Genomic DNA, 26,750 nt, shown 5'->3' on the forward strand with positions numbered 1-26,750 from the left:
GTGGTCCCTGTAATCCCAGCTACTCGGGAGGCTGAGGCATGAGAATAGGGTATGTATTGCAAGGCATTGGCTCTAGCCCTGCTACTAGTCCAGAAAGTAACTTTGTGTCTAGAAAACCTACACTTTCCCGAAGCGCTTTACTCCCATCTGTCAGGAAATCAACCATCCGAAATGTACAAACCTTTTTATAAAATAAAGCCTGAGCTTCAGCTAAGATGCTCTGGGAGAAATGAACTGTTCAGTTGTACCCGAAGTCATTTTTAAGAATTATAATGCACAAATCTGAGGATGGTGTATGAAGTCCTTGGGATCTTCCTCCGGTTTAATTCTGCTGTCTCACCTCTTGCCTCATCCCATCCCCAATCCAAACATTTTTTCCGTGTGATTTATGTTATACCTGCGTATCTCTGTTCCCCAGCCTTGAGTGCCCTTCTGATACTCTGTACCTGGCTGGCCCGCAGTCCTCTTTCAGAACTCAGCTCAGATATCTCCCCTTTGGGCCAGGTGCAATGGTTCACGCCTGTAAACCCAACACTTTGGGAGGCCGAGGTGGGAGAAACAGTTGAGGCCAGGAGTTGGAAACTAGCCTAGTCAACATGGTGAAACCCCCATCTCTACTAAAAATACAAAAATTAGCCAGTGTGGTGGTGCACGCCTACTCCCAGCTACTTGGGAGGCTGAGGCACGAGAGTCGTTTGATCCCGGAAGGTGGAGGTTGCAGTAAGCCAAGATTGCACCCTTGTACTCCAGCCTGGGCAACAGGTCCATCTCCAAAGGAAAAAAAAAAAAAGATATCTCCTCTTTGTGGAATTCTTCCTATGAACCCAAAGGCCGAGTTGTATACCTTTCCTGTGTGTTCTCATAGCTCACTTTTTTTTTTTTTTCAATTTGAGAGCAGGTATGAACAGATTAGAACAATAATCATGGTAGACACCTTAATTCATTCTTCTTTTTTTGTTTTTCCGGAGAGACAGAGTCTTACTCTGTCGCCCAGGCTGGAGTGCAGTGGCGTGATCTTGACCTCTGCCTCCCAAGTTCAAGCAATTCTCTTGCTTCAGCCTCCCAAGTAGCTGAGACTACAGGTGCACATCACCATGCCCAGCTAATTTTTTTATTTTTATTTTTTTTTTAGTAAACATGGGGTTTCACGGTGTCACCCAGGCTGGTCGAGAACTCCTGAGCTCAGGCAATTCACCCACCTCAGCCTCCCAAAGTGCTGGGATTACAGGTGTGAGCCACCACACCTGGCCCCTAGCTCATTTCTAATCATGACAGTCACCATACAAAACTGTAGCTGCCAGTTACCAGGGCAGCACAACCACACACTCTGATTAGTCATTGCTTTTTCTCTCAAGAAACTGAAGCTAATTCTGGCTGATTACAGATAAAGAGAATTAATAAAAGGATCCTGGGTAGCCCATATAAGTATTAGGAGACTGGGGACAAACCTGAATGCTGATCTTCCAGGAGCTATGCGCTAAAATCATGCTTAGACCATGCCCGATGAGGTACACAGCACACTGCTGCAGCCCTATTCAGTGGGGTAGGAGAGACCCCTGCTGTCGTTCACACTGCACCAGGGATGCATGCCTTTCTGTGCCAGGAGTCTAACCTCACAAACTACCACCACTATTGAGAGCCAGGTGCCTCTAATACCACCCTCACCAGCAAATTGGATCCATGTGGACCTCATTTTCAAGTTGCTCATGTGTGCATTGAAGGAGGTGGTAGTATGAAAGCCAAGAGAAGGTAAGATTTCCCAAAAAAGGAAGGCGTGGTTGGTTTATGCTGTTTACTAAGTGGGAAAAAAAGAACAATCTGTGAATGAATGGTGGCTTTTGGCCTGACTACCCCCAATAAAGACAACTGAAAAAAGATTTCAAATAAAAATATTTATGGCCGGGCAGAGTGGCTCACACCTGTGGGAGGCCAAGGCACTTTGGGAAGCCGAGGCGGATGGATTGCCTAAGCTCAGGAGTTTGAGATCAGCCTGGGAAATGTGGCGAAACCCTGTCTCTACTAAGAATACAAAAACTAGCCAGGCATGCTGGCACATACCTGTAATCCCAGCTACTTCAGAGGCTGAGGTAGGAGAATCATTTGAACCCAGGAGGTGGAGGTTGTAGCGAGCCAAGATTGTGTCACTGCACTCTAGGCTGGGCGACAGAGTGAGGTTCCATCTCAAAAAATAAGATAAAATAAAATAAAAATATTTAAAAAGCACCAAAACCTTATATGACACTGAAGAATTATCAGGAGAGAATAGGGAAAAGGACTGGAGCTCAAGTAGATGGCTTAGGGTTGATTCTAAACCAGGGATATTTGTGAGTAAAGACAGCAGAGACATAAAGCTTGGCTTTTGCCATTCTCAAGAGTAGAGTGCAGGAGGCTGAGGCAGGAGAATTGCCTGAACCCAGGAGGCGGAGGTTGCAGTGAGCCGAGATCGCGCCATTGCACTCCAGCCTGGGTAACAGGAGCGAAACTCCGTCTAAAAAAAAAAAAAAAAAAAAAAGAGTAGAGTGGTCTGGGTGCAGTTGTTTATGCCTGTAATCCCAGCAGTTTGAGAGGCCGAGGTAGGAGGATCACTTGAGCCCAGGAGTATCAGACCAGCCTGGGCAATGTAGTGAGACCTCATCTCTAAAAAAAAAAAAAAAAAAAAAAAAAAAAAAAAAAAAAAATTAGTCAGGTGTGGTGGCATGCACCTGTAGTCCCAGCTACGTAGGGGACTGAGGCAGGAGGATTGCTTGAACCCAGGAGGTCAAGGCTGCATTGAGCTGAGATTGCGCCACTGCACTCTAGCCTGGGTAACAAGGTGAGACCCCATCTCAAAAAAAAAAAAAAAAAAAAAAAAGAGAGAGAGAGAGATGGAGTGAACAAGTGAACATGTGTGAAAGTCCTTCGGCAACTGGAAAGGTAGACTTCAGAGAAGCATCTTCTGCTGTTTGTCGAGACTCTGATCCATGGGAATTCACTGAAAGGCAGAGATGTATTTTTGGTGGCTTCATGCATTATAGCAATGAGACTTGGAGCTTAACCTTTACCAAAGGGAAGACGCTATGTAATAGTCCTGTACTGGGTTGGAAACTGAATAATTTTACTCTGGTTGTTGGGGTGAACTGTACTTCCAGGGATTTTTGCTGTGGCTGCAGAACTTCAAATCATGTGTCTGAACTGTTAAGTACCTTAGATATCTAGTAGTGGAAACTGTTCAGAGTAAATAGTGCCTGAGGTCTCATGGAATACAAAACAATTTTTTTTGAAATAAAATGTACAGAAAACTCAAATTTTAAGATCTGAGCGGTTGGGCACTGCAGTTCATGCCTGTAATCCCAGCACTGTGCAAGACTGAGGCAGACAGATGACTTGAGCCCAGGAGTTTGAGACCAGCCTGGGCAACATAGTGAGACCTCGTCTCTATAACAAACACAAATTTAAAAATTAATTTGTGGATTTAAGCATGTTTGTTCTGTTTCAATTCACTATAGTTATTGTCCAGATTGATTTCAAAATGTTACTTTTTTTTTTTTTTTGAGACAGAGTTTCACTCTTGTTACCCAGGCTGGAGTGCAATGGCACGATCTCGGCTCACCGCAACCTCCGCCTCCTGGGTTCAGGCAATTCTCCTGCCTCAGCCCTGAGAAGCTGGGATTACAGGCACGCGCCACCATGCCCAGCTAATTTTTTGTATTTTTAGTAGAGACGGGGTTTCACCATGTTGACCAGGATGGTCTCGATCTCTTGACCTCGTGATCCACCCGCCTCGGCCTCCCAAAGTGCTGGGATTACAGGCTTGAGCCACCGTGCCCGGCCCAGCTTTTGAGTTCTTTTAACACAACCCTAGTTACCAATAAAGTGATCTTTAAGTTACCAATAAAGTGATCTTTAATTTCTATGGTTTTATTATTATTATTATTATTTTGAGACTGAGTCTCACTCTATTATCCAGGCTGGAGTGCAGTGGTGCGATCTCGGCTCACTGCAATCTCTGTCTCCTGGGTTCAAGTGATTCTCCTGCCTCAGTCTCCCAAGTAGCTGGGATTACAGGTACCCACCATGCCTCATGGCTAATTTTTGAATTTTTAGTAGAGACGGGGTTTGGCCATGTTGGCCAGGCTGGTCTCAAACTCCTGAGCCAAAATGATCTGCCCACCTTGGCCTCCCAAAATGTTGTATTACAGGTATGAGCCACCGTGCCTGGCCTCCGTCTTTTGTCTATCTGCATCCTCTGCCTGCAGACTGGCCTAGAAACTATGTTACCCCACATAAATGAGCACTTACAATGCCCAGATATGCATTTCTAATTCCCCAAAAATTCTTAGGGAATCAACAAATTATATATTCATAACAGGTATGAAGATGCCAGATTTATATCAAAAAGGATAAGCAAACTTGGCGAAAATTGTGAAAATCTAAATATTAGAGAAGACAATGATTGTACTGATTCAACTACACCAAATCAATAAAAACCTGTGTTTCGGCCGGGCACGATGGCTCACACCTGTAATCCCAGCACTTTGGGAGGGCAAGGCAGGCAGATCATGAGGTCAGGAGATTGAGACCATCATGGCCAGCATGGTGACTACTAAAAATACAAAAATTAGCTTGGTGTGTGGTACATGCCTGTAATCCCAGCTACTCAGGAGGCTGAGACAGGAGAACTGCTTGAACCAGGGAGTTGGAGGTTGCAGTGAACCGAGAGCGTGCCATTGCACTCCAGCCTGGGTGACAGCAAGACTCTGTCTCAAAAAAATAATAAATAAATAAATAAATAAATAAATCTGTGTGTCCATAATGGTACTCAAAAAGGTAAAGCCTATATCACACTGGACATGGCGGCTCACATCTATAATCCCAACATTTTGGGAGGCCAGGGCAGGTGGATTACTTGACCCCAGGAGTTCAAGACCAACCTGGGCAAAACGACAAGACCCTGTTTCTACAAGAAATAAAAAAAATCAGCCAGGTGTGGTGGTGCATGTCTATAGTCCCAGTTTTTCAGAAGGCTAAGGTGAGAGGATTGCTTGAGCTCAGTGTAAGGCCAGTTGCCTCGCCGGGAGGCCAGACACACCCACCCCTGCACTCAGCACCTGACTCTGCACCCCGGCAGCATCAGGCTCTGCATTCGGCACCCCTGCCGCATGGCTCTCCTGGAAGGCTTCGGCTGATGCAACCCTGGCCGGCTCTCACACTGGAAAACCCACCCAACAACCCGCCAACCAATAGCGGCCCACCCCGTCTCAATCCCACTCCCCTGGACCCAATCAAAGCACCCAGCTGTTGCTCGTTCCTCCTAGCCATAAGCCCCCTCCCCCCGAGGAAGTCATCGCGACTTATACTGGCCTCAGTTTCCTCATTTTAAAATCAGCAATAACCCTTACACCCAGGAGTTCAAGGCTGCAGTGAGCCATGATTGCACCACTGGACTCCAGCCTGTGCAACAGAGCAAGGTCCTTTAAAAAAAACGAAAGAAAGAAAGAAAAGAGAGAGACAAACGCCAGACAACCTCAATAGAAAAATGAGAAAAGAGTTGAACTGGGTCGACCACAGTGGTTCACATCTGTAATCCCACCACTTTGGGAGGCCAAGGTGGGCACTTGAGGTAAGGAGTTTGAGACCAGCCTGGCCACATGGTGAAATCCTGTCTCCACTAAAAATACAAAAAAATTATTCATGCGTGGTGGCACGTGCCTTTAATTTCAGCTACTTGGGAGGCTGAGGCAGGATAACTGCTTGAACCTGGGAGGCGGAGGTTTCAGTGAGCCGAGATCACACCACTGCTCTCTAGCCTAGGTGACAGAGCAAGATTGTCTCAAAAAAAAAAAAAAAGGCCAGGCGTGGTGGCTCACGTCTGTAATCCCAGCACTTTGGGAGGCCAACACAGGTGGATTGCCTGAACTCAGGAGTTTGAGAACAGCCTAGGCAACATGGTGAAACCCCATCTCTACTAAAGATACGAAAAAATTAGCCAGGCATGGCGGTGGGTGCCTGTAGTCGCAGCTACTAGGGAGGCTGAGGCAGGAGAATCACTTGAAACTGGGAGTTGGGGGTTGCAGCAAGCCGAGATCACGCTACTGCACTCCAGCTTGGGCGACAGAACGAGACGCCATCTCCAAAAAAAAAAAAAAAAAAAATTGAACTGATATGTCACAAAAGATATCACAAAAGCCAAACGCATCTGAAAATGTGATCAACCTCATTAATATTTAGGTAAATGCAATTTAGGTAAATGCAAACTAAAATCACAATGAGAAGCCATTGCACATCTACAAAGTTTACCCTAAAAGTGTGACAATACCAAGTGTTAATGGAGCTGGAGATAAGTGGGAACTCTGACTCATTGCCAGAGGAGTGTGAGTTGGTCCAACTAACTTGCAGACTTGCAGACTTGCAGATTGCAGATAAAAAAAGATAGGAAACTCCCTGATTCACATTATCTGGCAACCTGCTCTTTCTACCAAAGATAAAGACTATACCAAAAAGAAAACTACATCCCAATCTCATTTATGATAATACATTTTAAAAATTCTAAATAAAGCAGTAAAACAAATGGGTAGTATAGTTTGTTCCAGGAGATTTTATTCCAGAAACACAAAGATAGTTCACTATCAAGAAATCTATCACCATAATTTATTACATCGAAATCCTTTTTTTCTTTTGACACGGAGTTTCACTATTATTGCCCAAGCTGGAGAGCAATGGCACAATCTTGGATCATTGCAACCTCTGCCTCCTGGGTTCAAGGACTCATCTGGCTTGGCCTCCCCAGTAGCTGAGATTACAAGTGTGTACCACCACACCCGCCAAATTGTGTGTGTGTGTGTGTGTGTGTGTGTGTGTGTTTTGTATTTTTGTATTTTTAGTAGAGACAGTGTTTCACCATGTTGGCCAGGTTGGTCTCGAAATCCTGACCTCAGGTGATCCACCTGCCTCGGCTTCCTAAAGTGCTCGGATTACAAGCGTGAGCCACTGTGCCCGACCATGCCTGGTTAATTTTTAAATATTTAGAAATGGGGTCTTGCTACGTTGCCCAGGCTTCTAGAATAATTCTTCATATTATTTCACTAACACTGCCTCCACTGATTAATATCTCAACAGGTCTAGAAGGTATTTAAAACAAAAATTTCCTATGTTTACATACATTGTGTGATATATATAGATGCATGCATTGGCTAGCTGGGGATTCTACTCACCATCACATTGTCCCGGATAGAATCTGGGATTCACTTTGGGAACAAATTCTTGTCTTCAACAAAGACTTGTCTTGAGTAAGCATAAAAGTGGCATTTGAATAGCTTTTTTTTTTTTTTTTTTTTTTTTTTTTAGAGAAAGGGCACCCAGGCTGGAGTGCAGTGGCACAATCATAGCTCACTGCACCCTCCAACTGGTGAGCTCAAGAGATTCTCCTGCGTCAGCCTTCCTAGTAGCAGGAATTACTGGCGTGAGCCACCACACCTGGTTAATTTTTTTTACTTTTTGTAGAGGTTGTTGGAGGCAGGGGGCTGGGGAGAGTATCGCTGTGTTGCCCAAGCTAATCTCGAACTCTTGCCCTAAAATGATCCGTCCTCCTCGGCCTTTCAAAATGCTGAGATTACGGGCGTGAACCACCGAGCCCAGCCTTGAATAGCTTTTCACATGCATTACGCCTTATTCTCTTTTATTCCCTTGGTTTTGGATCCAGTGCGAAATCTAGGAAGGGACTCGCTTGTGGTCACACTGGCTGGTATCTGGCTCAGGCAGAACCCCGGCTCCAGCCAGCGCGCAGGAGCACAAGCTCAACCCCACCCGCCTCCCACCCCTCCCAGCCGCTCCCCTCCCACCCCTCCCCTCTGCGGACACTCCCCCTCTTTTTCTTGCTCAGGCCCTGAGGGGCGGGTAGATGGGTGTTAAAGAGCTTATACCACCAATCAACGTGCATCTCCGGGAAGCAGCGCTTCGCACTGGCTGGTTGGATCCGACGACATGGCCACGGTACAATCCTCACGCTAGAGGCAGGGCAAAAATCCAGTGACGCAAGCAGAAGGAGGAGCCCGCCGGTTGCAAGCACGTGACCGGAGCTGAAGCCGGAAGCTACCTATCTGGTAGGGCGCTCCCCCAGCACCTAAGACTGCGATGGTGAGTGAGGACGCATGCGCGGGAGAACCCGCTGGGGGTTCAGCGTCTCTGTTCCCCAATCTTTGTGGGTGCCCCCTCGTGTGCCTGCGCTCCATCCTCACCTCCTATCCGCCTGGGAAGGGACAGGGGATGGAGATGGGAGGGATGATGACGGGAGTGCTGGGGAAGGGTCTGTGGGAGGGTGTTCTGGGGATGCGGGTAGTCTGCGTGGCAGGGGCGGGGACGACGGGAGGTGGAGAGAGGGTCTGGGGGCCGGAACCAGTGGGGCAGCGAAGGCCCCTCGGGGTAGCGAAGGTGGGGTGTGAAAGGCCAGGGGAGCCCGGGGGCCGAGAGGTGGGGGCAGATGGAGGCTGGGGAAGATCAGTATTGAGGACCTTGTAGGGGGAAGAGGGCCGGGAACGGACCTGGCTGGGGAATGAGAAAACCTGGGGCTAATGTCAACCAAGAGACTTGGATTTGCAGGGAAGGGTATCGGGGGCCATCCATCCCTCTAGCATGTTCTCACTGCTTGCATCTTTACCCACTAGACTTCTGCACTGACCCAGGGGCTGGAGCGAATCCCAGACCAGCTCGGCTACCTGGTGCTGAGTGAAGGTGCAGTGCTGGCGGTGCGTTCTGGGAAAGGGATGGGGCCCCTTAGTGCACACAGCCCGGTAACCCCTTTTAATATTAGCCCTTCTTTTCTAGGCTTTTTCCGGGTTTCCTGCCTGGCATCTATTAGGTTGATGCAAAAGTATTTGCAGTTTTTGCAATTACTTTTCAGTAATTGGTCTGTGGAATCTTAGTCTCCTAACTGTTGCGATTTATTTATTTATTTATATTTGCGATGGAGTTTCGCTCTTGTTGCCTGGGCTGGAGTGCAGTGGCACGATCTTGGCTCATGGGTTCAAGCGCCTCAGCCTCCCAAGTAGCTGAGACTACGGGCACGTGCCACCACGTGTGGCCAATTTTTGTATTTTTAGTAGAGACAGGGTTTCACCATGTTGGCCAGGCTGGTCTTGAAGTTCTGACCTCAGGTGATCCACCCACCTCAGCCTCCCAAAGTGCTGGAATTAAAAGCATGAGCCACCATGCCTGGCCTTTATTTGGTATTTCTTAAAGAGGCATTTGTATTTTGTTCCATAGTACTGTATAGAGTGTTAGGTCTCTAGATGTTTTCGATTTAGCTAGAGACAAAGCTTAAGGTTAAGGGTTGAAAACAATGCAGGTGGTAAAGGCTACTGAAGGAATCTAGGATATTAAAAATTCAACATGTTATGACAAGGTAACTAACTTTCCTGGAGGTAGGAATTCAGCCCAACTTAAAGGAGAGTATTTACAGTGGGGAGGTGGACATACAGCTGTCTGGCACTAACCTATCTGAACTGGTTAGTTTATGGTGAACAGATTTGGAAAGGTTTGAGGGAAGAGGAGGATATGGTCAGGGAAGGATCTGATTTTGAAGGATCTTCAAGGCCAGGTTAACACATTTGAACTTAATCTTGAAGATAATGGGAATTTGAAAGGTTTTTTTGGACAGCTACTTGGGAGGCTGGGGCAGAATTGCTTGGTGAACCAAGATTGCACTACTGCACTCCAGCCTGGATGACAGAGTGAGACTCCTTCTCGAAAGAGAAAGAGAGAGAGAGAGAGAGAGAGAGAGAGAGAGAGAGAGAGAGAGGTTGGGGAAATCAAGAAAGGAAGCAGATTGGGAAGGAAGTGGATAAGGATAAGGGGAACTTTGATGGCCCAATTTTAGACATTGAGTTTGATGTAACATAGCAGTTAATATATATTGCTAGTTCAGCAAAAGGAACTAAATCTTGTGGAGGCCTCTATCAAGGAAGAGGAAGTTGAGACCGTCACCAGAAAAAAGGAAGCCCAGGCCACAGTCCCATCACTTACTCTAGGGGTCAGCAGAGGGAGGGGTTCAAGGACAAAGGGCATGTTTTTGAGATTCTACAGACAGAGCAGCAAGTGTAAAGACTGAGAAAAAGATGGAGCCATTAAGAGGTCAGTGGTGGGGCCGGGCATGGTGGCTCAAGCTTGTAATCCCAGCACTTTGGGAGGCCGAGGTGGGTGGATCACGAGGTTGAGAGATCGAGACCATCCTGGTCAACATGGTGAAACCCCGTCTCTACTAAAAATACAAAAAATTAGCTGGGCATGGTGGCGCGTGCCTGTAATCCCAGCTACTCAGGGCTGAGGCAGGAGAATTGCCTGAACCCAGGAGGCGGAGGTTGCGGTGAGCCGAGATCGCGCCATTGCACTCCGGCCTGGGTAACAAGAGCGAAACTCCGTCTCAAAAAAAAAAAAAAAAAAAAAAAAAAAAAAAAAAAAATTAGGCAGGTGTGGTGTGCTGGTGCATGCCTGTAATCTCAGTTCCTCGGGAGGCTTGAGACAGGAGAATTGCTGGAATCCAGGAGGCAGAGGTTGCAGTGGGCCAAGATTGCAGCACTTCAGTCCAGCCTGGGCAACAGAGCAAGACTCTGTCTCAAAAAAAGAAAAAAAGATAAGTTGCACTCATCCAGGGAAACCCAGTATTATGGGAAACAGGATGGCATCTAGAGCGTGACATCATAGTGGGATTTCAGGTTGGTTTTTCCAAAGCTGGGGGGTGACAATCTAAATGTGAGAGCTAAAGTGAATCTGCCTAGAATTTCTTCCTGAGCCTATGCCGTAATACCCGCCCCTGTCCTTCCTCCATCTGTGTGCAGTCATCTGGGGACCTTGAGAATGATGAGCAGGCAGCCAGTGCCATCTCTGAGCTGGTCAGCACAGCCTGCGGTTTCCGGCTGCACCATGGCATGAATGTGCCCTTCAAGCGCCTGTCTGGTGAGCCCCTGCCCCTGCCCTTGGTGGTGGTACTGGGAGGTGGGGCTGCTTCCAGAGGCTTCTCTTCTTACTCCTAGCCTCCCACCATTTCCTCCTGTGGTCTCTCGTCTGGCCACTTTCCTCCCTTTGGGACTGCCCTGTAACAGAATTGTGAATGGGAAAGCCAGAGAAAGGAGATCTAGCAGAGGCCACTCATCTTCAAATCTCTGAGCCTGGAACAACAGAATTTCTTTGGCTTTGATCCCATCCAGTTTGTGCACAGCCCTGCCCTATGGAGTCTGTCACACCCACTAACTTTGTGCTCCCTTCCCTCTCCTGGGGCGGGGGAAGGTGTGTCTCTCCTCCAGTGGTCTTTGGAGAACACACGCTGCTGGTGACCGTGTCAGGACAGAGGGTGTTTGTGGTGAAGAGGCAGAACCGAGGTCGGGAGCCCATTGACGTCTGAGCTGCTGGAGGGCAAGGGTCGGAGAAACGGATTGGGTCCTGGGCCTCTGTGATGAGGGAGGCACAGCTGTTGGTCTTGGCTTGCTGCTAGAACTAGGGCCTCTGCTGGCCCACCTCCCACCCCTACCTGGGAGGGCCGAGGTTTGGGGACTCTGAGCTGTTAAGGAGAACAAGGGCAAGGAGACCTCCCTTTGTGCTCCCTCCCTTCCTCCCTAATAAACACAAGTCTGATGTTCTCCAGCCCAGGGCCATGTGTGTTTAGTGTTGGAGTGGTTACACCCCATGTCTGTCTTCCACCTTCTGGGGAGAAAGTCATGCACCTTAGCCCAAGCTGGGTGCAGCAGGGCTGCTTCTGTGTGCTATGAAACTGGGAAGCAGAAAAAAAGTTGGAGGTTGCTGGGCGTGGTGGCTCATGCCTGTAAATCCCAGCATTTTGGGATTTAAGCAAGTCACAAGATCAGAAGTTCGAACCTAGCCTGGCCAATATGGTGAAACCCCATCTTTACTAAAAGTGCAAAAAAATTAGCAGGGCGTGGTGGCACATGCCTGTAGTCCCAGCTACTCAGGAGGCTGAGGCAGAAGAATCATTTGAACTTGGGAGGCAGAAGTTGCAGTGAGCCGAGATCATGCCCCTGCATTCCAGTCTCCTGGCGACAGAGCAAGACTGTCTCCAAAAAAAAAGAAAAAAAAGTTGGAGGGGAAGGGAGTCGCTCTGAGCCCTGGCGACCCCTGCTCTTCCCAGCAATACATACACAAACTAGTCGTCCTTCTCCCTCCTGAACAGGCATTTAATAGTCTTATTTCAGTTGGAAGCAATGGTTGGAGAATAAGTTACAGGAACTGACAAAAAAAAAAAAAAAAAAAAAAGAAAAACAACTTAAAGTGCTTCAGGCTGCAAACGTAAACATGAAGGGGCAGAAGGAGGCCACCTGGCTCTGTCCCCAACCCGAGACAGGAGGGTCACTGTCAGGGGCCCTTACCCATCACCACCCTCTAATATCAGCCCTGCAGGAGGGATGGAGGGAGGGAATGTCAAGAGATGGGAAATAATGAAATGGGAATGAGGAAGAGAGTTTGTAAACTTAGAACCAGGGTCATGGGCGGGGGGCAAGGGAGCTCTGGGAACCCCTGCCCTGGCTTGGGGTGGGGCCAGCCCTCCCCACAGGAACTCGGGGAATACTGGTGGCTTAGTCCCAGCCATGACCGCCCACTTCACAGCTTCTTCCCCCATCCCTCATCAGCAGACACAGTCAGGCAGCACTGCCGGGCCTCTTCGCCCCCGTCTGGGAGGCATCCCAGGGGAGGCAAAGCTCGGGAACAGGGATCCCCTCTGGGGGCGTTGGGTCTCTGGAGTATAAGAGGGAGCAGAGCTGGCATGGTGCTACTTGACGGGTTCCACCACCAGGACCTTGCACTCGCGCTTGGCAATCTTGTCCAGAGACAGCACAGCCTTGTCTGGGGGCAGGTAGAGGGGGCGGCCAACAGGAGAGGCCACAGGGGGCGTGATGGCCCTGCGCTCCATCACACTGCCCGACCTAGGGGAAGGCAGAGGCTGTGGGTGCTGGTCAGACCCGGGACCTTCCCTGCCCCCAGCCTCTACCCAGTCCCATGCCATATCCCCTGGTTCTGTACCTCATGAGGTGGCTTCGGGAAGGCTGTTGGTGGGAGAAGGACTGGGAGCGGCCCAGGCTAGCCTGGTGCCTCTCTACCAAGTCCCGGACAGCAGGGCTGCTGGGGCTGCTCTTGCGGGAGAGGGGCCGTGCCTCGGGTGGAGGGTGGGACACGCTGGCGGTGAACTGCAGCTTCAGTTTCATGTGCTGACTCAGCTGCCGGGAAACACAGGTCAGCATGCCAGCTCGGCTTCCAGGGCCCAGGCTTCCTTCCAAATGATCTTCCCCAAGTGACAGACCGATGTCAAATCTAAATCCCACCTTCCCTCTGCCTGGCTTTTTATTTCATCCCCAAAATCTAAGGGTCCTGCCTCTGCCCACCCCAGCATTCTGCACCACTCAGCGCTCAGCCCAGATCCTCCCCAGCCCACCTCGAAGAGCCCCGTTCTCAGAGCCTGGAAGGCCACACTGAAGGTGAGCGCACTGCCCTTCCGGGAAAAGCCGAGGTTGTTGAGGGGCGTGTGGCAGACGATGGAGTCCAGGGCGGCCTGCATGGCCCGGCGCTCCTCCTCACACAGCTGCTTTCCTGGGGGCAGAAACAGGGACCAGCAAACACTACAGCGTTCCTCATTCCCACAGGGCCTTCGCCAGCACAGTCTCATCTGATCCTCAAAGCCACTCTGTAGAGTAAACTGAGCAAACGTTATCTTTTGTGCATATTGTAGATAACAATGGCTAATACTTACTGTGTGAAGGGTCTGTCCTAAGCACATCATGTATATTAACTCAGTATCTGCCTGACAGTCCCATGAGATATGAGTCGCTCTATTTTAGAGGTGAGGACTCTGAGGCCCAGAGAGGTTAAGTAACTTACTCAAGGTCACACAACTAGTAAAGGAGAGAAGTAGAGCTCACAACAGTGAGTAAAGCTCTAGTGTCCATGCCCTGAAAGTCACTCTGCCCCACTGCCTCTCTAAACTCTCCATTTGGGACACTGCAGAGACCACCCGGGTACAGGGTGGAAGCTGCCTGCCACGAGTCGCCTCCTGTGGTAGGACTGGCACCAAGTGTGGCTCTTTTCATTGCCTGCCTCCTAGGCTTTTTTCTTTTCCCTCCCCTCCCTGGGGACCAGATCCCCGCCTGGCAGCTGACCTACCAGCCTGTGCGTGCTCCGGGGTCCACACGAGCCTCACAGCAAGGAAGTCTTGGAGATTATTGAGCAGCGTATAGGTGACAGTGAAACGCTCGTAGGTCTGAACAGGGGACTCACAAGAAGCGGTCATCACGAAACACGGGCGATCTAGGCGGACACTGGGCAGGCTAGGAGTGGTGAGAGAGGGCTGCTGGCTGTGTGTGTCAGGCCACAAAGGTGAATGGCATGGTTCCTCCAGGATCCACACTTACCGGTAGTGTGTATAGATGCTCTGAGTGAACGGCAGCTTCGGGGTGGACCACTGAACCACAGCAATCAGGGGAACTTCCAGGCCCTTCGGGAGGGACAAAGGGGGTTGGCGCGGGCATTAAAGTACCCCTCCCATCTTGAGTCAGCCAGCTGGTCTTTCCCTCCCACTGCTTTATCCCTTTTCCTTGAAGACACTAGCCCCTTATACTCACCTCCTTGGCCCCTGGAGGGGGCTGCTCACCCCCTCTCAGCTGAAACAGGAAGTTGTGTTCCTCCAGGGCATTTAGTGGGCAGGGGAAGCAGCCAGAGGTGCCGGGTAGTCGGCAGAAGGAGCCCATAGAGACTTCCCCAGACTGGTGACTAGCTCAGAAAAGAGGACAGGGCATGGTCTCCCCATGGCAGAGCTTGGCCCCTGATGCCATCCCCACCACTTCACAGCCTCACGCCTCCCAGGACCTCACCAGACATTGTCGACCAGCAGCACAGAGCCATCGGGCATGACAGGTAGATAACTGGCATTGAAGTTGGGGAGGATTCGGATATCCCAGATGGAGATTTCCTCCTGGGAGGAACTGTTCAGCACTGTTGGAGAGGACCAGCTCGGTTCAGAATAGCTAGACCCTCAGGCCCCACCTTTACCCAGAAAAAACCAGACCTACGCCACCAGCCTGCCCTGAGGAACTGCATCCAATCAGTTCCCTTACTGCTTCCGGAGGCTGCAGCCGGCCGACTTGCTTACCCTTGAGCACGGTCAAGTGTTTTCCAGCCACAGTGAACTGCCGGCATCTCAGAACCGGAGGGGGCAGCAGAGTCAGCAGCGTGCTCACTGAGGGAGGAGGTGTGTCAAGAATTGATGGTCTGGGGGCTGACCTCACCTCTAACCGAGAGTTCTCACCTTCCTCTTCTCAGAGCCCATTAGCCACTTTCCAGTGTGACTCCTCCCCTCTGTCCTCCAATTCCCAGACTCTAGCCCTTCGTCTCTGCGCTCTCCTCCCCACCTTGGGCCTTGAAAGCGCTCTGCTCGCCCCGGAAGGTCTCCCCAGGAGATCGGGTTTGCAGCAATCGCAGGTAGCCTTGATCTCTGACCTCTGGTGCCTCAACCTCCCGCTTCCACACAGTCACTACAATCTGTCAAGAGGAGAGACAGATGGCTGAGCCCGGGAAAGGTATCTGAATTGGGACAACAGCTCCACCCCTTGCTCATCTTACCTTGGCTTTAGGTGTCCCTGGGGGCAGTCTATCCAGTGAAACGGTGAGTGGGAAGATGACCTCATCTGTGGACACAATCGGTTCCTCCACAGGCAGCTGGGGTTGGGAAAGGGGTGAAGAGGTCAGGAGCTAGTCAGAGGCAGCCTGCAGCCTTTCCCTTTAAGACCTGCAGGTTATCTGCCTCCTGCCTCAGGCCCCCAGCAAACCGCCCCTCCGCCCTGTGCCGGGTCCCCCGAAGCTCCTCACCGTGGTCGCTCCCCCTGAGGTAGCAGGGCCCGGGCCGTGAGTGAGAAGGGGGCTGCAGCCTCGGAACAAACCACCCCCCCCAGGATCCCCTCCCCCTGGGGGCTCCGAATCCTGGTCGCCGGCGCCTCCGCCCCCCGGCATCCCGCCTCCGGCGCTGACCGAGGCCAGGGCAGCCAGGGCGGTTGCCAGTTCTGTCCAGGCCCCTCGGGAGCCCAAGCCCGGGCCGCCCCCGGCGCCGGACCCCGCGCCGCCTCGGCAGCGCAACACCAGCAGGAAGCGGACAGTCTCCCCCAAATACAGATGGTTGCGCCTGGGCAGCGCCCGGTACCGGCCCGGGTCCCCTGCTAGTTCCGCGCGCGGCGGCAGCGGCACGGCCGGGAAGTACATGGAGTAGTCGCACTGAGACTCCATGGGGCGGCGAGGACGGCGCAACCGGGAGCCCGGGCCGGAGGCTGCTCTCCGGCGGGGCCCGCTAGGGTGGGTCCAGAGGGCCCCGACACCTCGGGCTGCTGCGCGTGGCTGGGCGGCCTGAGAGACCCGCCCGGTCCCGGCACCCGGGCAACGAACCCGGAACCGAGACCCGCCGGCGCCGGAACCGGAGTACGGAGCCGAATGACTCGAGATAAACCGGAAGCGGAAGGGAGGGGGCGTGGCCGCCAAGTCCCCAAACTCGGCGGGTGCCCGGACCTTGGAGGAGGGGGCGGGGTCCGGCTGTGCTGAGACGGAGAGCAAGAATACAAGCTGGGGTTGCCGCCAAACTTCTTGGAGAAGAAATGTAAGAAGTACCGTGTCGGACGGGCGGGGTGGCTCACGCCTGTAATCCCAGCACTGTGGGAGGCCGAGGCGGGAGGATCGCTTGAGGTCAGGAGTTTGAGACCAGTCTGGCCAACATAACAAGACCTCCTCTCTGCAAAAAATGTAAAAATTATCCAGGCGCGGTAGCGCGCACCTGTAATCCCAGCTACTTAGGAGGCCTACACAGGAGGCTCTTTTGAGCCCAGGAGTTTGAAGCTGTAGTGAGCTATGATTGGGACACTGGACTGCAGCCTGGGTGACAGAGTGAGATCGTGTCTCAAAAAAAAAAAAAAAAAAAAAGACCCCTTCCAACCCCACCTTTCCCAGGAAGATTCTCCATCCCTCCCCTTTTTACCCTCCATAAATCAAGTAGAAGTTTCAAATTATTTATTCATTCAGCAAACATTTCAGAGTGAAATGAACAGTCCAGTAACAAATATTTGGTAGAGAAATTGACGTATTATTCCAACTCACCATGCACCAAACTTTCTGTGGCTCACTCCATCTTTTGCCCCTCTAGGGAGCTTTGGTGATGTGGATCTGCCTTGGGGCAGGAAAGGGGAAGCGGAGGCCGGTGTGGTGGCTCAAGCCTGTAATCTCAGCACTATGGGAGGCAGAGCCATGTGGATCACCTGAGGTGAGGAGTTCGAGATCAGCCTGACCAACATGTTGAACCCTGTCTTTACTAAAAATATAAAAATTAGCTGGGTGTGGTGGCATGTACCTGTAATGCCGCTACTTGGGAGGCTGAGGCAGGAGAATCGCTTGAATCTGGGAGGCAGAGGTTGCAGTGAGCCGAGATCGTGCCACTGCACTCAAGTCTGGGGGACAGAGCAAGACTCTGTCTCAAAAAAATAAAATAAAATAAAATAAAGAAAGGGGCAAAATGAGTGGAGGAGGGAAGCACTGCTGGGAGCCCATCGAAGCCCCATCCCTTCTGAGAGATGCAGAAGTGGCATCTTGCTGCCCCCCCCAACTCATCCCATGTGCCCTTCAAACATGGGTGCTTTTCCATGTAAATCTGTAGTCTGATGTCTATGGGGAGAGTGGCCTTGAAGTCTTGAGGGGCGGTGATATGGTCGGGGGAAACTGCTTGGCATCCAGCTTGTCCTTGTACTGGAGCTCAGGGGTAGCCAGGCGCTCACACTCCTCTTGGTCTTGGGGGCTCAATCCACTCCGAAGTATATAGCCCAAAACCTTAGCTGACCCAAACTGGAAGGGGCGGAACCGGCGATCAGTGATGTATTTGGGGTCAGAAGCCTCACCCCCTACCAGACAGTGTTTGGCCAGGGCCTCTCGGCGAGCCCGGAGCTCAGCCACAGCTGTCTGCAGCCGACGCTGGCCATATTTCTCTATCCGTGCCCAGAGACTGCGGTTGAAGTGGACATAGAGAGCCCAGTCCAGGTTGTTCCAGGCTCGGGCCCGTGCTGTCAGCTGCTGGTCCTCTGCAGTCAGTCCACTGTTGCTGACAGTGCTGAGGCCCTGCTCACGTCCAGCCTGGGCATTATGCATGAAGCCCACCACATCATCCAGACCCCAACACAGGGCGTCTGCCAGCAGAACCAATGACTCATCAAAGTACTCAGCCACCATTACCAGGTCAAAGACAGAGTCCAGCCAGGCCAGACTCCACTGAATAAAGGATGAAGACCCTATATCGAAAGAGGCAGGGCTTGATATCTGGCTGCCATGATCAGCAACAGTGGAAACAGGATGGATGAGGGCATTGGGATTGAGGGCTTGCGCTCGAGGGCCAGCACCAGAGGGCAAGACCTGCAGCTCTGGGGCATTGGGGTCTCTGGGGGGATGAAGATTCCTGCTCATGGCCCTCATCTCTGGGGGAATGGGGAGGCCAAAGTCAAACCATAGTAAGTTGCGAGCGTAGTGGTCCCCATGGGCCCCAGGCCTGTAGAAGGCTCGAGGATTGGCCAGGAAGGCAGCCAAGGATGGTGACTTGCGGAAGGCTGATGAGGTGGATTTATAGTAGGAGAAGGCAGAGCGAGCCAGAGCTGCTGGGTCACGGACAATGGAAAAAAAGAAGCTGTCAGAAGGCATGACCTGAAGTACCTGCAGAGGAGAGAAGACAGACAGAGAACTGGGCTGGGGAGCAGGTATGCATATGTCGGGGGGAACCCGGCAAGTGCCGAGGCAAAGGTCTGAAACCTCAGCCTGCTCCCATATGAATACTGAATTAGAAAAGAATTAGAAATATAAGCACATAGTTATTCCTATGTATAATCATATATAATCATTTAGGGTTATTCACATGTAATCATAAAGATATATATATACTTAGAATAAGCTTTTAATTTTACTAATGATTCTCAGGTCATGAAGTGTGGAACTGAAGTGGCATTGGGAAGGAGGTGACCCTGAGGCAAGATGCTCTAAGTCCTCTGTCATGACTGCATAAGGGCTGCTGGAGGGCGCCTCGGCTGTGTCGCAGTGTTAGTGCTGGGAAAGCGCCCACTGTTTAGCCAGCTAGGGAAGGAGACGTCCAAAATGGCCAAGACATCTCCTTCCTGGGAGACTTAGGAGAAAACTCCACTCTCCAAGCTCTTGTGGTAGGCCTGATGGCTGTCAGGGAAACCCACAGACATCCGGGGGGCTTAATTGTCTCTATGTGATGCTGTGCTTCAGTGGTCATGTCTCATGTCTACCTTCATGTTCTGCTTCTGTACCTGGTTCCTCTTTTTCTTAGAAGATAAGAATTAGTAATGGTAACATAAATCTTAATGCCCTTGATATTTTTGACAAGTATGCGAAAAGTGCTGATGCATTAAGTTTTCTCCTCGACTTGGTTACTTGAAAGTCCCAGGCACCTATCTCCAAGACATGTGATTTACATGATCCTATCACTGACCACCAATGCCTGGCCCTACCCACCCTGCTCCCTGCTTTGTACTCAATAAAATCAGGGCGTCCAGGCACTCGGGGCCACTGCCAGACTCTGTACTTTGGTTGGCAGTGGACCCTTGGGCCCAAATTCTGTTTTCTCTTTCTTGGTGTCTTATGTCTTTTATTTCCACAGTTTCTCGTCTCCATACCCATAGAGAGGGGCTCACAGGACCCTGTGAGGTAGGGCTGGACCCTACATGCATAAGTATGCACAAGCCACGTGTCCACCTATCCAGCCTCCTCAAACCTCCTTCTCCCAGCTCTGCTAGGAATCCCCAGCTTCCATCACTTGCTGCGTGGCAAGTTACTTAACATCTCTGAGATTCAACCTGCTTATCTGCAAAATGAGGATAATCATACTTTCTCAAGTGATTATGAAAGATACATGAGATAAAACATACAAAGAAACCTGGAGCACAGAGCCAGGCATATGGTGTGTGCCTGTAGTCCCAGCTACTCAGGAGGCTGAGGCAGGAGGATGGCTTGAGCATTACTATGTTGCTGAGGCCACCCTGGGCAACATATTGAGACCCTGTCTCTACAAAAATAAAACTAAAAACATTAGCAGGGCAATCAATGATAGACTGGATAAAGAAAATGTGGCACATATACACTATGGAATACTATGCAGTTGTAAAAAAGAATGAGATCACGTCCTTTGCAGGTACATGGATGAAGCTGGAAGCCATCATTCTCAGCAAACTAACGCAGGAACAGAAAACCAAACACCACATGTTCTCACTCATAAGTGAGTGTTGAACAATGAGAACACATGGACACAGGGAGGGGAACAACACACCTGGTCCTGTCAGGGGGTTGGGGGCAAGGGGAAGGAGAGCATTAGGACGAATACCTAATGCATGCAAGGCTTAAAACCTAGATGACGAGTTGATAGGTGCAGCAAACCACCGTGGCACATGTATACCTATGTAACAAACCTGCATGTTCTGCACATGTATCCCAGAACTTAAAAATAAGTTAGGACATCCTGGCATACACCTGTAGTCCCAGCTACTCTAGAGGCTGAGGTGCAGGATCGCTTGAGCCCAGAATTTTAAGACATGCCTGAGTAACGCAGCAGGACCCTGCCTTGAAAGAAAAGGACTGGTGGCGGTGGCTCACACCTGTAATCCCAGCACTTTGGGAGGCCAAGGTGGGTGGATCATGAGGTCAGGAGTTCAAGACCAGACTGGCCATGATGGTGAAAACTTGTCTCTACTAAAATTACAAAAAATAAGCTGGGTGCAGTGGCGGGCACCTGTAATCCCAGCTACTCAGGAGGCTGAGGCAGGAGAATCGCTTGAACCTGGGTGATAGAGTTTGCATGACTGTACTCCAGCCTGGGTGACAGAGTGAGACTACTTCTCAAAAAAAAAAAAAAGGAAGGAAAGAGGAGTGCGTGCGCACAAGAGAGAGAGAAGAAGGGAGGAAAGGAAGGAGAAGGAAGGGAAGAAGAAAGGAAGGAAGGAAAGGGAGGGGAGGAGAAGAGGAGAGAGGAAGGGAGCGGATGGAGGGGGAGGGAGGGGAAGGACAAAGGAAGAGAGGGGAGGGGAAGAGAGAGGAGGGAAAGGACGGGGAAAAAGAAAAGAAAAAAGAGAAGGGAGGGAAGGAAACCTAGAGCATAGGAAACTCCTGGAGAACGTTAATTTCCTTGGGCATTTCTGTCTGCCTTAGTCAGTAAAACCTCTAGGAACCAACCTTTGTACTCATTTCTCCAGCAAAAACCTATTGAGTGCCTGCCCTGGGGCTGTTGGTCATAGCTCCAGGAAGGGAACTGGCCCTAGCCTCCTCAGGCCATAGGAGGGGCATCACTGGCAGCAAAGAGTGAGAAGGAGCAACTATAATGCCATCTGGGACATAGGCAGCAGGTGGATAGGCCAGGCCCAGAATGGTTGGAGACTTCAGGGGATTGAATGGTAAAACACTTCAGGGAGTCCTGGGCATCCCAGAGGGCAAAATACACCCTGAGCCAAGGCCCTGGGAAGCCACAGCTGCCTGGTAGGATGCTGCTCTGGGGACTGGGACATGTGATTCTGTTGCTCTGCAAGAAGGAAGGTGGAGATCAGGCTGCACCACACCCTAATGTGGCCCTGCAGGCTGAAGCAGGTCAGAACCTAGCTCCTGGACTCCTTGAAGGGTTTCTGCCTCCAAAAATGACTTCCATTATTGAATCTGACTTCTCTCTGCCATGGTGTTCTTCAATCGGCTCTGCAAATATGGCACACCTGAACAACAGCCTGTGAACTCTCTCTCTCTTTTTTTTTTGGGGGGGGTGGGTCGGGGGTGGAAATGGGAAATAAGTATTTTAGCGTCTGATTGTTTATTTTCTTCTTTTTTTTGGAGAGACTGTCTCCTTGCTCTGTCATCTAGGCAGCATATCATAGCTCATTGAAGCCTTAAAAACTCCTGGGCTCAAGGGATTCCCCAACCTAGTATAGTCCTCCTGAGTAGCTGGGACTATAGGTGCACACCAACATGCCCTGTTAATTTTTAATTTTTTTTATAGAGACAGGGACTTGCTATGTTGCCCAGATTGGCCTCGAACTCCTGGGCTCAAGTCATCCTCCCACCTCAGCATCCTAAAGCACTCGGATCACAGGCATGAGCCACCATGCCTGGCCTTGTAGGTCTCTTTGAAAGCAGAGGAGAAACTGAAGAAAACAGTCTTTGGCATCTGATGGACCTGGAATAAAATCCCACTCTGCCATTTACTAATTCTGTGACCTTGGGTGGGTTATCGAACGTCTCAGAACCTTCATTCCTCCATCTAGAAATCTATGTAACTGGGTAACACCTGGACGAATGCGCAAGTGTCCGGAACACAGTAGGTAGTCAATGAATGGTGGTATCAGTGAAGGCCATCACCCTAGCCTCTGGAGAAACCTACCTCAAAGGTCACTGTCACTGCCTTACTTCTAACAGTGGCCTTTAGGTTGCCCATTAGAGCATGCCCATGTCCTCAGCTGCTGTCTCCAGCTCTAGCTTCGGCAAGGGTGACTTTGCAGCCCCTGCCGAAGTTCTACCCCCAGAACAGACATTCTCCCTCTTACATGCACACACACATGCACCCCACCATGTCCTTGCTGCTGATTTGCTCCCTGTAAGAATGCCTGATGTTCTCCATGACACAGCCATATCCATCTTTTCCTTTAAAATCCCCACTCTCAGCTGGGCACTGTGGCTCACACCTGTAATCCCAGCACTTTGGGAAGACGAGGGCGGGCGGATTACTAGAGATCAGGAGTTCAAGACCAACCGGGTCAACATGGCGAAATCCCATCTCTCCTAAAAGTACAAAAATTCGCCAGGTGTAGTGGCACAGGCCTGTAGTCCCAGCTACTTGGGAGGCATGAGAATTGCTTGAACCTAGGAGGTGGAGGTTGCAGTGAGCCAAGATCATGCCACTACACTTCAGCCAGGGGAAAAGCGCAGGACTCTGTCTCTGAATAAATAAATTAATTAAATTAAATAAGAAAGTAAAATAAAACCCCCTCTCCAGAAAGCCTCACCCCTTTGGTGAATACCCTTCTCACCATTCCAGATACACACACATGCACGTGTTGCCCAGGCTGGTCTCAAACCGCAGGCTAAAGTGATCCTCCGTCTCGGCCTCCTAAAGTGCTGGGATTATAGGGGTAAGCCACTGTGCCTAGTGGGTGCCATTTTTCTTTTTTCTTTCTTTCTTTTTTTTTCTCCACATTTATTCAGTAGGGTGCCATTTTTCTATCTGTGAAAGTCACTTCAGCTCTCTGAGACTCAAACTCCTCATATGTGTAATGGAGACACTTAAAATGCCTTCCTGGCAAGGTGATAGGAAGTTTAGTACTCAGCACCAGTAAATATTCAGTCAGGTTTAATTTCTTCCCTATATGTTTCAATTACACATTGATTTTCTTCCTGCAGGAGCCTCAGTTTCCTGTGTGTGTCTGAGTATGTGACTATGTATGTTCTTGTCTCCACTATTAGAACAGAGGCTCCTGGGGGTCAGGACTGGGCTTCCACCCAGCTATTCTGCTGTGCTTAGCCCTGAGCTAAACATACAGCTGATCATTGAAAATGCCAGACATGTGAGGGGGTTGAAGAAGACAAGTCAGAAAGCAGTGGGGGAGCTGGAGCATTGGTGTGACAGTGGAAGGGAAGCTAAGAAAGGGAAGGGGGGTGTGTAATCATAGTTACTTGTAAGTCTGAGATGGAGGATCATTTGAGGCCAGCCTGGGCAACATTAGTGAGACCCCATCTCTACAAAAAAATTTTAAAAATTAGCCGGGTGTGGTGGCATGCACCTATAGTCCCAGCTACTTGGGAGGCTGAGGTGGGAAGATCGCTTGAGTCCAGGAGTTTGAGGTTGCAGTGAGCTATAATTGCACCACTGCATTCCAGCCTGGATGACAGAGTGAGAGACCCTTTCTCACACACACACACACACGCACGCACGCACAAAAGCTGGCCAAGGTGGCTCACTCCCATAATCCCAACCCTTTGGGAGGCCAAGGTAAGCAGATCACTTGAGCCCAGGAATATTTATTTATTTATTTAAGCCCAGGAGTTTGAGATCAGCCTGGGCAACAAAGCAAGACCCTGTGTCTACAAAAAATTAAAAAGTAGCCATGTATGGTAGTGCATGCCTTAGCCCCAGCTACTCAGGAGGCTGAGGTGAGAGGATCACTTGAGCCTGGGAAGTCAAGGCTGCAGTGAGCTATGATTGTGCCACTGCACTTCAGCCTAGGTGATAGAACAAGATGTTTTCCAAAAAAAAAAAAAAAAAAAAAAGAAGGGTAAGGTGCACCTGGAGGGAGAGTTGGGGGCAGAGTTGGCAGGGCACTGACGCCAGGGAAATACAGTGGTGAAAGAGAGAGACTGAAGTAAGCACCAGGGTGAAAGGAGGACTCGGGCTCCCAGAAACTATGGGGGAAGGGACACCTGTAGAGAGGGTGGCAGGAAACCCCACCTTTGTGGCCCCCATGTCCAAATTTAGAGTAAAATGGTGCCTGGGGATCCCCCAGGTCTGGGTCCCCTCTCTTGGTAGTGTCAGCCCCAGGCCTGATCACATCTCTTTCTGGTCCCTCCCACCCCTGTGACACTCCTTACCTCTTTTAGGTTGAACCTCATGTGGTGACAGAGGATGTCGAAGGGGAGCTGGGTGCCTCCACCCTGGGGGCGGTAGCCTTTTACCCTCGAGGCCTGGAAGAGCCTTGGGTAGCCAAACTGGTAGCGGGCGGGGAGGGCAAAGCGCAGTCCGTGCCGGTCCCCGTAGCGGTGAAGCAGGCTCAGCACAGAGCTGCTTCCAGATTTATGCGTCTTCAGGAACACCAGTCGCTGCCGGGGAGGGCAGGACAGAAAGGCTGGTCGTAGGGATGGGGCCAAGGGCTGTAGCCTGGAAAGAGATGGAGGGGGAGTCTTCTGTCCCTCAGCAGCAAATGGGCTTCTTGGGTAGAAGGGGCAGAGGGCATGGAGGCTTCTGAGTCCCCAAGAGTCACCAGCCCCAGGTGGGATGGGGAAGAGCAAGCTTGGGGCATCTAGAGGGAGTTGGGGCAAAGTAGGAACTCACCTCCTGTGGAAGGGCCCTCCCAAGAGCTGGAGCACAAAGCCAATGGTCATGAAGACTCCCAGAGCCACCCCCAGGCTCCGAGGTCCCCAGAGCCGCAGCGTCCTGGCAGGAGACAGAGAGCCCATGTGGTACAGGGAAGGGTGAAGTGAGAAAGGGATGGAGCTAGGGCCAGAAACAGGGGCAGAGACAGCTGGAGACAGCCGTGCAGCCGTGGAAGGCGCCGGTTGGAGATCGGGGGGTCATTCCCCAGGCCTGCTCACAGTCTTGGTTGAGTCTGCCCCCTGAGTTAGCAGATTTTTGCCTCTGTCAGCGTCTAGAAGGGAAATGACGGGGGAAGAAGGGGAGTCTAAGGAGAGAGGCAGAGGAGACCTGGTTCAGGGAAGGGGAGTGGCTGGGGATGCTGTCTACACCCAGACTTTTGAAGTGGCCCCACAACTACTCCCTCTGCTCTATCATTTTCTTATCTCCACTTCCCCCAGCTCCCCACCTACAGCTGTCCCTGATCCTCGGGGACTTAGAAGGGAAGGAGAGAGAGAAAAAAAACAACAACCCAGATTATGAATGAAATAGCCAGCAAGAGAGAGATCAGACCAATCAGCTCATTAAGACACTCAGGTCAGATCATGGTCCTGACACTGGGCCTCTCTGGCTGTCACAGATGGGGATTAAGAACCTTATCCCAGGGCCAGGAAGGGAAGCCAAACAAAGGGAGTGAGGATCAGAGGTGGATGAACCCAGGCAGGAGGATGGGAGGACACAGGTGGATGAACCCAGGCAGGAGGAAGGGAGGACACAGGTGGATGAACCCAGGAAGGAGGAAGGGAGGTTAGACTTCCAGGAGTGGGTTTGCAACGGGCCATTGTGTTATAAACTCCGGCACGTGTTTTTCTTCTTTCTCAGCATGGGCAGACCCCCGCATGCGACAGGGGCTGGGGGAGATGTATGGCTACTTATGAAGCCCAGATCCCTGGACTTACCCCCCATTACACTTTCCAACCTTAGTGCATTCAGAGGAGATTGAAAGGGTGGGGCTGCAGAGGGGGAGGGAGGGAGAGAGAGAGACAGAGAGAGAGAGAGAGAAGAGACTGACAGAAAGATACGGAGAAAGACACAAACACTAATTGCGGAGTTCCTTCTCAAGCCCCAGCTTCCTAATCGACCCGGAGTCCGGCCCCACCCCTTCAGATTACAACTCACGATCAGGAACCACGGCCCCTCCAACAAGCCAGGACAGCCCCCAGCTCCGACGAGCCAGGGGTAACCCCAGGCAGAGAGAAGCCACACTTTTACTCCCAGAGACCTGCCCCTTCTGGCATCACTCCCCAATTTCCTCCCCAATCACAGCCCCTAAGGTCCAGCCTCGTTTCCCCTATCCAGAGTTCTTCATTTCCTTCCCTCTATCTCTCCCTTCCCATGACTGGAGATCCCACCCAGCCTTCTGTCCTCTCCAGCTTTGGTGATTGCCCAGTCAGTTGCCCCCACCGGAATCCCATGAACCCCTCATGTCTTCTTCCATAGATTAGAGGGCCCCTCCACTGGTCCTATCTTTGGTTTCATTTCCCACTCACCAGGCCACAAGGGGAACAGCAAGGGAAATCGGGCTGGGCCCTCCTGCCCTCCCCAGCCACCGCCCGACTCTTGGCTCAGCTCAACTTTCCCCACGAACTTTCTC

At 51.0% G+C, this 26,750-nt stretch overlaps 3 protein-coding genes and 1 long non-coding RNA gene across 8 annotated transcripts; 2 read left to right on the top strand and 2 right to left on the bottom strand.

Annotated features, from left to right (window-relative positions):
• Positions 1–8,003: 8,003 nt before the first annotated feature.
• Positions 8,004–12,246, top strand: LAMTOR4 (late endosomal/lysosomal adaptor, MAPK and MTOR activator 4). 2 transcript variants are annotated; one of them, XM_039460676.2, is made up of 4 exons: positions 8,004–8,112; positions 8,640–8,720; positions 10,809–10,926; positions 11,257–12,246. In XM_039460676.2, the coding sequence occupies exons 1-4, from the start codon at positions 8,110–8,112 to the stop codon at positions 11,301–11,303; spliced, it is 249 nt and encodes an 82-aa protein (XP_039316610.1). In that variant the 5' UTR covers positions 8,004–8,109; the 3' UTR covers positions 11,304–12,246. The 2 variants fall into 2 exon arrangements, with proteins under 2 accessions (XP_039316610.1, XP_003934257.1); XM_003934208.4 differs by having other exon boundaries at positions 11,274–12,246.
• TRAPPC14 (trafficking protein particle complex subunit 14) lies at positions 12,139–16,474 on the bottom strand. Of its 2 annotated transcripts, none has more exons than XM_074390621.1 (11): positions 16,338–16,474; positions 15,592–15,687; positions 15,381–15,510; positions 15,122–15,208; positions 14,844–14,964; positions 14,595–14,742; positions 14,385–14,467; positions 14,137–14,300; positions 13,412–13,566; positions 13,003–13,196; positions 12,139–12,905 (listed from the first exon to the last, which is right to left on the bottom strand). In XM_074390621.1, the coding sequence occupies exons 5-11, from the start codon at positions 14,879–14,881 to the stop codon at positions 12,752–12,754; spliced, it is 936 nt and encodes a 311-aa protein (XP_074246722.1). In that variant the 5' UTR covers positions 14,882–14,964; positions 15,122–15,208; positions 15,381–15,510; positions 15,592–15,687; positions 16,338–16,474; the 3' UTR covers positions 12,139–12,751. The 2 variants fall into 2 exon arrangements, with proteins under 2 accessions (XP_074246722.1, XP_003934249.1); XM_003934200.4 differs by having other exon boundaries at positions 15,838–16,472.
• Positions 16,442–19,633, top strand: LOC141582482 (uncharacterized). The gene is made up of 3 exons (XR_012515338.1): positions 16,442–16,612; positions 17,153–17,269; positions 18,961–19,633. It is a non-coding gene; the product is annotated as an uncharacterized LOC141582482 (long non-coding RNA).
• On the bottom strand, positions 17,003–26,732 carry GAL3ST4 (galactose-3-O-sulfotransferase 4). Of its 3 annotated transcripts, none has more exons than XM_003934205.3 (4): positions 26,647–26,732; positions 25,079–25,391; positions 24,619–24,904; positions 17,003–18,699 (listed from the first exon to the last, which is right to left on the bottom strand). In XM_003934205.3, exons 2-4 carry the CDS (start codon positions 25,201–25,203, stop codon positions 17,668–17,670), a joined length of 1,443 nt encoding a protein of 480 aa, XP_003934254.1. In that variant the 5' UTR covers positions 25,204–25,391; positions 26,647–26,732; the 3' UTR covers positions 17,003–17,667. The 3 variants fall into 3 exon arrangements, with proteins under 3 accessions (XP_003934254.1, XP_010343036.1, XP_010343035.1); XM_010344734.2 differs by lacking the exon at positions 26,647–26,732 and adding an exon at positions 26,561–26,631; XM_010344733.2 differs by lacking the exon at positions 26,647–26,732 and adding an exon at positions 26,276–26,521.
• Between the last annotated feature and the right edge of the window lie 18 nt (positions 26,733–26,750).

The sequence above is a fragment of the Saimiri boliviensis genome, chromosome 20 (assembly GCF_048565385.1).
Source record: "Saimiri boliviensis isolate mSaiBol1 chromosome 20, mSaiBol1.pri, whole genome shotgun sequence".
NCBI classification, from domain to species: domain Eukaryota; kingdom Metazoa; phylum Chordata; class Mammalia; order Primates; family Cebidae; genus Saimiri; species Saimiri boliviensis.

Coding starts and splice junctions, on each gene's coding strand:
- GAL3ST4 (XM_003934205.3), bottom strand. CDS start 25,203: ATGGGCTCTCTGTCTCCTGCCAGGACGCTGCGGCTCTGGGGACCTCGG. Junction 24,905..25,078: donor GGAGGGCCCTTCCACAGGAG/GTGAGTTCCTAC, acceptor ATCTCTTTCCAG/GCTACAGCCCTTGGCCCCAT. Junction 18,700..24,618: donor TGAGGTTCAACCTAAAAGAG/GTAAGGAGTGTC, acceptor TCTCCTCTGCAG/GTACTTCAGGTCATGCCTTC.
- TRAPPC14 (XM_003934200.4), bottom strand. CDS start 16,248: ATGGAGTCTCAGTGCGACTACTCCATGTACTTCCCGGCCGTGCCGCTG. Junction 15,511..15,591: donor CAGGGACACCTAAAGCCAAG/GTAAGATGAGCA, acceptor TCCTCTTGACAG/ATTGTAGTGACTGTGTGGAA. Junction 12,906..13,002: donor TCCCGAAGCCACCTCATGAG/GTACAGAACCAG, acceptor GCCTTCCCCTAG/GTCGGGCAGTGTGATGGAGC.
- LAMTOR4 (XM_003934208.4), top strand. Junction 8,721..10,808: donor GTGAAGGTGCAGTGCTGGCG/GTGCGTTCTGGG, acceptor ATCTGTGTGCAG/TCATCTGGGGACCTTGAGAA. Junction 10,927..11,273: donor GCCCTTCAAGCGCCTGTCTG/GTGAGCCCCTGC, acceptor TCTCTCCTCCAG/TGGTCTTTGGAGAACACACG.